Here is a 9,818-nt window from a genome sequence, read left to right as displayed (position 1 = left end):
GCTCCACTAGTGTCCACTTGTTCCTTGAGGAAATATTCCCAGTCCATCAGAACTCTCCATTCTCTCACTGCCACCTCTCCAGGCACTGACTGCACTTCACACTCTGGTCTAGGACCACCAAAGAGGAGATGATGTCCCAGTTCCCACTGGCTGCACCTTCTCCCACACCTACAGAATGCTACTGAAGTCAACTCCAAGCGTTGACACCCTCAGGACAGAGCACTGTGATGCCTGAAGAGGAATCCATGCCCTCCTTTAATGGATCAGACTGCAACCATGCCCCCCTTCCCCCTGAAGGTGCCCTCTACCAGCACTGCAGGGTGGAGGTGCCTCCTGGCTGGGAGCTGGAGCTCTCTCAGCACACACAGCACAAAACAAAAGGCATTGGTCTGGAAATCTTACAAAAGAAAAGCCATCAGAGTTACTGCCCTTAATTTTATTACATAACCAGACAGAACAGTTGAGACTGGAATGTCAGAGTTCCCCTTCGAGCACAAGTCACAGCTTTGTGTTTGCTTTGTATCAGAAAACTCAGCTCACTAATGCACGGGTGGGACTCACCGAGGGAGGCACAGGCTCAGAACACAGAGCACAAACTCACTGCCAACAGCTCCACGAGCCCTCGGGGAGCAGCAGCTGCTCTTCCTTGAGATCCTTTCACCCAGGATGTGCCATCCTGCCAGTCAGTGCATACCAGAGGGGATGCAGGTGTGCAAGAGCTAGTGAGTGAGGAAAAGCCAGCAGAGGAGGTTTGCACAAGCAGCAGACTGACTGCAGGGAGGTGTGGTAACATTCTTCCCCTCAGTACAAGAGTTAAGAGTGGTTAGCCCTGCTGACAGCTCTGTTACGTCAGTGAGTACAATCATTGCAGAATTCCAGTCTGCAGCTCAGTCAAACAGTAAGAGGAAAACGACAGGTTAGTAGTTACTATGTGAAATCTTAACCCTATCCATTTCAGCAGAGCTCAACACTGAGAGGGGATGAAGAGAAAGTTCCAGATGCTATGGATCTGCAGGAGTTTTACAAAATGTATAAAGTATTGTGTTTCTCTACAACAACCAAAACCCTCACGAGTGCAGGGATCTATGTGACATGAAAATATTGCTTCACTCACTCCAACAGGGGCAGGAAACGCCTCGAGAAAAAGCAGCATGCAAAAAAACCCTGGAACTAGAGCAGACCCTGCCTTCAGACACTGGCTGCAGTACAAAAGAAGCCCTACTTGTACAGGTTGCAGAAGGTCGCTGAAATCAATGCTCTGGCACTTACTGTACAACAATGTTAACTGATTAACATAAGCCATGAATAAATACTAAGCCACTCCAGGAAGCCTCGCACAGGCATTGCTGGTGGCAGAGAAAGCAATGCAGACATACTTCATTGTTCCCAAATAAAACAAGGAGAGAGAAAGATTTCCCAAGCAGGAAATGGTAAACTACAGAGCCAGACTAACTGTATTGGGGTAATGACAGAGTAAGTAATGTTATTTTCAACAGCTTTTCTTACGTGTGTGCAGCCACTACAAACCTCCCTGTGAGACTGGATCAGGACAGAAAACAGAGCATTTGGTAGGATAGCTAGTTTAATTTCTCCCCCATGTTTACAGAAACACAAGAGAAAAAAGGGATCTGACTATGGGAGAAAAAAAAAACCTTTTCACCTAAATGTAGTTATTTCTTCAACTGTTCAAGTCCCCATGGTTCCTCTCCCAGGAAAACAACAACAACACAAACAAACTCAACCCCCCCCCAAGAAACCCATTTGAGGAGAGTGTTTCATGGGATAATATCCAGCAGCAGATGTTCCAACACAAACATGTCTATCAGCTCAGTGACTACATGTCAAGCCCAACAGTCACCACATGGAAGGAGATGTTAGCCCTAAAGTTACAGGTCTAAGATGAGAGGGAGAATGGAGCAAAGGAGGGAGGAGGGAGTCACTGAATCACAGGAGATAAGAAGTGCACACAAGTTTCTAAATGAAGCACAGACGAAGTGAAGGGCACAGAGTCATCTCCAGAAGGTCACAGGTTCTGACAGCACTGGAGTTTGTTGGATTTCTGTCCGTCGGTGGTTGGAGGGACACTGATGTCCACGACGTTGTTGCCTGGAGACTCATCGTGCGCAGACCTGTCTGCAATCTGCTTCTGCGACACGATGCGATAGATCTCTGCGGGGAGAGCACAGCGGTTAGAGCCTCCAGCAGCTGGCCAAGCATCTCACCCCAGAGCTCTGAAAGGGACTCTGGCCTGGCCAGATGTGGCGTGGAACATCTGGCTGGCCTGCCAGCTCTGGGAGGGACCTGCTGGCTGGAAAAGTTCACAGAATCACAGGATCAATCAGGCTGGAAAAAGCCTCTGAGATCATCACGTCCAACCCATGGCCTAACACCACTATGGCAACCAGACCATGGCACTGAGTGCCACCTCCAGTCTCTCCTTTGACACCTCCCTGGGCAGCACGTTCCAGGGTCAAATCATCCCTTCAGTGAAGAAATTCCTCCTGATGTCCAACCAAAGCCTGCTCAGGCACAGTTTGAGGCTGTTTCCTCTCCTCCTGTCACTGTTCCCTGGGAGCAGAGCCTGCCCCTCCCTGGCTGCACCTCCTGTCAGGGAGCTGTAGAGTGAGAAGGTCACCCCTGAGCCTCCTCTTCTCCAGGCAGCAGTGATGATTCCCTGTTCCCACCCCAGCTCCTGGCAAGCTGCTACCACACCAACAGCAAAGCTCCTCTCTGCAGCAAATCAGTGTCCCCACCTAGGACAGTAAAAAGCCACATGGATCCACAAAGGCCCATGTTGATCCACACGAATTCATTTGACTCCGATTAATTTCTGCCTGAAAGCACACAGATCCACCAAGCTGCAACCACTGCCAGCTCTAAAGGCTTTCAGAAACAAATCATTTCAGCTGCAGAGTTAGTAGAAATAATGCAAGCTGAAAGGGTTTTAAATTACTTATTCCACTGGCTATAAACCCTCGTTCCAACTTCCCTCCATTGTGAAACAGGAAAAGGACAAGTACCTCCCTGGAAGTCTGTGGTAAATATTATGGTCACATTCACACAGCCACAGCCTCAAACCAGCACCACCCAAAGCCTCCAGTCAGGATTTAAATCATGGGGGACTGAGAGGGGTTGGTTATGGCTGGGGTTTGTTAGGCTTTTGTTTTTAAAGAAGCTGCACATATTTCTGCTGTTTAAAATGGAAACCTTCAACCCAAGGCCAATCTCGTTGCCACTGGCTACCTGCAGCTCTCTGCTGCAAGGGCTGAGCTGCTCAGAGCCTGACACATCTCCCTTCTCTCCTCTGCTGGAACAGGAGCTGCTCAGAGTCATTGCCATTCCCCCTTTGCTTTGGGGTGGCATCTCTTCGGGGTGTTTTCCTTCCCGTCTTCAGTGATCCCTCAAACTGGTGGCCAGTAAGGAAACTCCTGTCCTGCAGTTCCTGTGGTGGCTCCCAACTCACTGCTTGGCTATCCTTTCTCCTGCCTGTCTCTTCTTGGGCATCTGGTTGTTCAGGCTGAAGAGGAAAAGCTCCAGGCACACCTTATTTCAGTCTTCAAGCACCAAAAGGAGAGAGCTGAGAGGGACTTGGGACAAGGGATGGAGGGACAGGACACAGGGAATGGCTTCCCACTGCCAGGGGGCAGGGATAGATTGGATACTGGGAAGGAATTCCTCCCTGGGATGGTGGTGAGACACTGGCACAGGGTGCCCAGAGCAGCTGTGCCTGCTCCATCCCCCAGAGAAGCTGTGGCTGCTCCATCCCTGGGAGTGTTCCAGGCCAGGTTGGATGGGGCTTGGAGCAGCCTGGGCTAGGGTAAGGTGTCCCTGCCCATGGCAGGGGGGGGACTGGATGAACTTTAAGGTCCTTCCAACCCAAACCAGTCTGGGATTCTACAGCCTTCCTCTAAAGTGCAGCACATTTCTGTTATCAGCAGAGTTGTCCAGCAGCACTTAGTGGCCCCAATGCCTTGGAGATCTTCCCTGCACACCCTGCCAAAGCAAGCCAGAGGAGAATCCAGAGCTCACCCTATTAACACTCAGCTCTTTCCCCAGTCACAGACTCCCATTGATACCTAATCAAGACACAATGCCACAAAGCCAGTTCTTTGGGCAGCATCCAGTAGCAACAGAGACCAGACACTTCCTGATCATCAAGTAGAACCAGAACAAAGACTCATTCTCGTTTAACTGAAATCAATATCTGGCCACAAGAAAGCTCAGAAAATGCTCATTTTGAGCTGTCGTGGGACATGTAGATCAGGCACAACATCACAAACTGTGTACAGGGATGAGACTACAGAGACACTCTAGAATTCACCTGTAGTAAGGAGTTGGACCTCACCAACTCTTCACGCTCCCAGTATGGATCTTAACAGAGCTTTTCAAGAGCCAGAACAAGGAGACCGATGAACTGTCCCCTCTTTAGGACAGGATTCAGATCTCCTGGGGCACCCAGGAGTCAAGCAATAATCTGTCTGACTGCACTCTTCCTACTCAGATACGACTTTTCAGGGTTCTTTGCCCACGACCAATTATTTTAGGAGTGGGACACTGCAACATCAGCTTCAGAGTCACAGGATGGCTGGGGTCACAAGGGACCTCTGGAGATCATCCACTCCAACCCCCTGCCCAGGTGGGGTCACCTAGAGCAGCTGACACAGGAATGTGTCCAGGTGGGTTTGGAATGTCTCCAGAGAGGGAGACACCAGGCCCTCCCTGGGCACCTGTCCCAGAGCTCTGCCAACTCCATGGAAAAGTTCTTCCTCATGTTGAGTTTCTGGCCATTGCTCCTTGTCCTGCTGCTGGGCACCACGGGGAAGAGCCTGGCAATATCCTCTCACACCCCTTGGAGGTATTTGTGTGGATTGAGGGGATCCCCTCTCAGCTTTCTCTTCTCCAGACTATCCAGGCCCAGCTCCCACAGTCCTTCCTCATCAGGGAGATGCTCCAGGCCCCAAATCATCTTTGTGGCCTCCCCTGGACCTGCTCCACGAGCTCCATGTCCCTCTTGTCCTGAGGAGCTCAGACCTGGCCACAGCACTCCAGATGTGCCTCACCAGGGCCGAGCAGAGGGGCAGGATCACCTCCCTGCCCTGCTGGCCACACTCCCCAGTGCACCCCAGGCCACCAGTGCCCTCCTGGCCCCAGGGCATACTGCTGGCTCGTGGTCAGCTTGTCACCCACCAGGTCCCCCAGGTCCCTCTCTGCAGAAGGTGCTGTTGGTGCAGAGACATCCGCTGAGAACAGGAGTTCAGCAGCCTGGACAAAAATTCTGAGGACCAGTCTGGTTTGGTGCAAGAGAAGACTCTGGAACATGTCATTTTCCATCCTGGCTGTGCTTCACTGCTGAGACCTTGTACAGGCACAGAACTACTACTACTACTACTACTTCCTTCTCAACAGTCCTATGGCCTGAGCCAGAACTGATGGACCATCAGGAGACAGAAATCCTCTCCTAGGGCAGAAAGGTAAGTATGGGGTAGTAGGCAAAACACACACCAACCATCATTCCCAACACTCATTTCCAGAACATTCCAGGGAACTGCAAAAGGTGCCCATGAAGAAGACCAATCACCTCAGGAGCAACTCTCAACCCACAACAAGCCATACCTGTAAGGATGTTCTTGAAGGCTTCTTCTACATTTGTTGAATCCAGAGCAGATGTTTCAATAAAAGATAAATTATTTTTTTCTGTAAGAAATAAGAAGTGGTTCAGTTAAAAACTTTTACAGGACTTCAGTTCACCTTGACTTGAAGATCAGCCAGACCTTCCCTTTCCCATCCAGACTCCACTCCAATCACCATCCCCTCTAACAGTCTATTTGCTTCTTCCACCAAAGACAGTGATTGACACCCAAACATCACCACAAGAATGGTAACAGAACAGGCAAAGTTCAGTCACAGAGCTCACACAGCAGCACCAGGACCATCCCTAGTGATTTAACACAGCCTTAGTAGGAAGTCAGGGGCAAGAACTAAGCTGAACCAAGTGCTCAAAGTAAGGCACTAACTGGGGCACCCTCCAGCCTGTTCGGCTTATCTGAGAGAAATGTCACTTCACATTCCACTGAAAATCTGAAGTGGTTTTACCCCCACAAGGCACTCACTGACCAGCAAACCCCAGAGCAGGTTTAACCAAGCCCTGGTAATATTTCTAGGGGTATTTGAAAGGCTGGAGATTGCAGTGCCACCTCCAAGCCTGACAGCCACACAAAAGTGAGCTGGATGTCCCCAGGCCTGTCAGGGCAAAAGAGCACATGAGCAGAGCTCTGCAGGTGTGGAAGAGCCAAGGAACGCAGTGGCAGCAGCTCACAGAACCCATGTGATCCCTCCCCACAACCAGAAATCCCCAAGCCTGGTGATCACTGCACTTAAGTGAGACTAGATGACACTACTACACGCATCAGTGCTCTGGAGCATAAATTGCCTCCTCTAGGAGAAGGTTCAGCTCTCGTTTGCAGCTGTCCAGGCTTCTAGGAAGGAAGGAAAGACATTTTGTGTCGTGTTCTTCTGCACTTCTGTTGTGACATTTGCTCTCCCAAATGTTGCTTACTGTTCTAGCCTTGTCAGAGGAAGTGTTTCATCTCCAGCTATCAGCTCAAGGACAGGGTTTCAAAAACATGGACTAGCACTGGATTAAAGAACAACAACAGAAAAACCCAAACCAAACATAGCAAGAGCAGGAGGGGGACACTGTGCTAGGAACTGCAGGGACAGGGCAAGGAGCAATGGGGAGAAACTGAAAGGGGAAATTGAGATTAGATGTTAGGCAGAAGTTTTCCCTGTGAGGGTGGTGAGACACTGTCCCAGGGTGCCCAGGGAGGCTGTGGCTGCCCCAACCCTGGCAGTGTTCACAGGTTGGATGAGCCTTGAGCAACTGCTCTGGTGGGAGGTGTCCCTGCCCATAGACTAGATTATCTTCAAACTCCATCCCAACCCCTTAAGATACTATGAAACTACGAACAAAACCTCCAAAACCCGATGATTTTTTTTAGGATCAAAACCAAAGCCTGAGGTGAAACTCCTCCCTGGGCAAGCCCAGGTGGCTGTGCACAGACCTGCGAAGGCTCTGGCCTCGTCGGTGGGCACTGCCCGCAGGTGGCGCAGGTCACTCTTGTTCCCCACCAGCATGATGACGATGTTGTTGTCCGCGTGGTCCCGCAGCTCCTTCAGCCAGCGCTCCACGTTCTCGTAGGTCAGGTGCTTGGCGATGTCATAGACCAGCAGAGCCCCCACGGCACCGCGGTAGTACCTGAGAGCACAAGGCACAGCCCTCACCCTCTGTGCCAGGCACACCAACACTCCTGGCACCTGTCCCCAGGCTGCTCTCCACCCTCTGCTCTGCTCTGTGAGGCCCCAGCTGGAGTGCTGTCACAGCTCTGTGTCCCCAACAGCAGAGGGACACGGAAGTGTTGGGGCAAGTCCAGAGGAGGCCACGAAGCTCAGAGGACTGGAGCATCTCCCCTGTGAGGACCAGAATTACAGAACCCATACTGCTGGGAGGTTTGTGTGAAGCTATAACTTAATTCTCTACTAGGAAAACAGTCACAGAATATTCAGAGTTGGAAGGGACACATGAGGGTCAGCAAGTCCAAGCCCTGCCCTGCCCAGGACACCCCAACACTGCACCCTGTGCCTGAGAGCATTGGCCAAACACTCCTGGAGCTCTGTCAGCCTTGGGGCTGTGACCACTGCCCTGGGGAGCTGTTCAGAGCCCAAACACCTCTGGGGGAAGAACTTTTCCCAATATCCATCCCAAACCCCTGACACAGCTCCAACTGTTTCTTTGGGTCTGTCCCTGGTCCCAGAGAGCAGAGCTCAGGGCTGTCCCTCTGCCTCCCCTCGGGAGAAGCTGTATATAGTGATATCAGTATTTTGTCCTGATCCTTTGAATATCTCCTGTCCCTCTTACAAATCCAAGAGGGCACTCTGGGCTATACTGACCCTATCCACAAGTCCCCAATCCAAGGACAGAGTTTGCTCTCTCAGGACAGGTTTGGGCCCAAGGGCTCAGGACAGCACCAGTCAATTTACATCAGCAATCCTACAATGTCCATCTCTCTCTTCCACACAATCCTCCCATCCCTCCTGAGCTCTGCCAGCACCTGTCTGACACCCTGTGAACGGATGCAGGGCCCCAAGTCAGCAGTAAAGATTCCCTTTCCCTGCTGCTGGCATTCCTCTGGCCGAGCAGGCCGGACTGGCCCAGCCACATGCAGGAGCTCGTGCCAGCACAGAGGAGAGGCAGCAGCACAGGGCTGCAGCTGCACTGCTTCCCAGCAGCCAAGCCTGGGGCTGAACCAGGCTCAGCAGCTTCTGCACCAGTGAGAACAATGCAAGGCTCACAAAAAGAATGCTGAAAAACACACATTAAGTTCTGGAAAAGTGGCAGTTTGCAACTGCCACTTCCATCTACTCCTGCATTGCTTTGGTTCTGCATCTCTTGCCCTACAGATTGATTGCTCCCTTTGGGCTTCAGGCTCTCCTGCTTCTCTCCCTTTTCTTCTGCATTACTCCATTTCACCCTCACGACAAAGTTCTCCTTAACTCCAGTTTAATGCAAGTGGCTCTATCTGTGCAAGACTCGGGAACAAGTTTTTAAGAACTGATACACATCTGGAACAGAAAAAAACCACAACTCCTGATCAGAACATGCCCTGGAGGGCCAGGCCTGAGCACAGGGTTTGCTTTGTGTCCTCTCACAGGTACCTTGGCCTCCTCCCTGCACAGAAACAGGCACAGCCAGAGGTACATCCAAAGACACCCTGTGGGTTACCAAGGTGCTGTTCCAAGCAGGGATGTGCCTCATGCTGCACAGTCAGCACCAGCACCACTGTCTTCCTACTTACTGTTCCTGCTGTTCAGTGTGTGCACTGCTGGACCTCATTTTCAGGGCTGTGACTAATTTCCAGGGACTTTGTGGCTGCAGACTGTCCTAAAAATACCTCAGTCTCGAGACTGGGGGGCAGTGGAGACCAGGAGCCATGAAGTGCTGCACTAAGCCACGATGCCCAGACCAAAACTCGATGCCAGCGGCACCAAACGACACCCACTGCACACGATAAACACAGCACACCAGGGCAGGAAAACCCCCAAATGACACGACTCAAACAGAACCTCCCACACTTCTGGTTTAAGCTGTCATTTGTTCCTATAACAGCAATATTAGACTCTAAAAATTCTTTTCATTAATCAAGAAACACAGAAGTCTTTGCTGTCATAAGACACTCGAGTCTGCCATGATTTAGCCACGTGGCCCAGATGTGTTTCAGTGACTCTCCAGCCATGAATGTAGGTGCAGCTCCTCAGCTGGAGCTCCAGAGAGCAAGGACAGAGTACTCACGCCGAGGTGATGGCTCGGTATCGCTCCTGGCCCGCGGTGTCCCAGATCTGAGCTTTTATCGTCTTCCCATCCACCTGGATGCTCCTGGTGGCAAATTCCACCCCAATGGTGCTCTTACTCTCCAGATTGAACTCATTGCGTGTGAAACGTGACAGAAGGTTACTCTTCCCAACTCCAGAGTCTCCAATCAACACAACTGCAAGAAGAGACATTATTGCCACCATTAATCCCTGGCAGTTGAGGGAATGGCCTTGAGCTGAGCCAGGGGAGAGGCAGATTAGATGTTAGGAAAACTGTTTCCCCTCTTAGGGTGGTCAGGCATGGGAATAGGTTTGCCCAGGGAGGTGGTGGAGTCACTATCCCTGGAGGTCTTTAAGAGGCATTGAGACCTGGCACTGGAGGATATGGTTTAGGGTTTAGGGGTTACAGCAGTGACAGGTTAATTCCTGGGCTTGATGCCCTTAGAGATCTC

At 51.2% G+C, this 9,818-nt stretch overlaps 1 protein-coding gene across 2 annotated transcripts; it reads right to left on the bottom strand.

Moving 5' to 3' along the window:
* Positions 1–1,867: 1,867 nt before the first annotated feature.
* RAB11B (RAB11B, member RAS oncogene family) lies at positions 1,868–9,558 on the bottom strand. 2 transcript variants are annotated; one of them, XM_009076498.1, is made up of 4 exons: positions 9,347–9,558; positions 7,062–7,255; positions 5,614–5,694; positions 1,868–2,169 (listed from the first exon to the last, which is right to left on the bottom strand). In XM_009076498.1, the coding sequence occupies exons 1-4, from the start codon at positions 9,556–9,558 to the stop codon at positions 2,024–2,026; spliced, it is 633 nt and encodes a 210-aa protein (XP_009074746.1). In that variant the 3' UTR covers positions 1,868–2,023. The 2 variants fall into 2 exon arrangements, with proteins under 2 accessions (XP_009074746.1, XP_009074747.1); XM_009076499.1 differs by having other exon boundaries at positions 2,071–2,146.
* Positions 9,559–9,818: the final 260 nt, after the last annotated feature.

Source organism: Acanthisitta chloris, unplaced genomic scaffold (assembly GCF_000695815.1).
Source record: "Acanthisitta chloris isolate BGI_N310 unplaced genomic scaffold, ASM69581v1 scaffold3736, whole genome shotgun sequence".
In the NCBI taxonomy this organism is placed as follows: domain Eukaryota; kingdom Metazoa; phylum Chordata; class Aves; order Passeriformes; family Acanthisittidae; genus Acanthisitta; species Acanthisitta chloris.
This window is presented reverse-complemented; position numbering and strand designations above follow the sequence as displayed.

What these genes read in the sequence shown, in the direction of transcription:
- RAB11B (XM_009076498.1), bottom strand. Translation starts at nt 9,558, where the DNA reads ATGTCTCTTCTTGCAGTTGTGTTGATTGGAGACTCTGGAGTTGGGAAG. An exon ending in TACCGAGCCATCACCTCGGC is followed by an intron (nt 7,256 to 9,346) that starts GTGAGTACTCTG and finishes TTGTGCTCTCAG; the next exon opens with GTACTACCGCGGTGCCGTGG. An exon ending in CTTCAAGAACATCCTTACAG is followed by an intron (nt 2,170 to 5,613) that starts GTATGGCTTGTT and finishes CTCTCCCCGCAG; the next exon opens with AGATCTATCGCATCGTGTCG.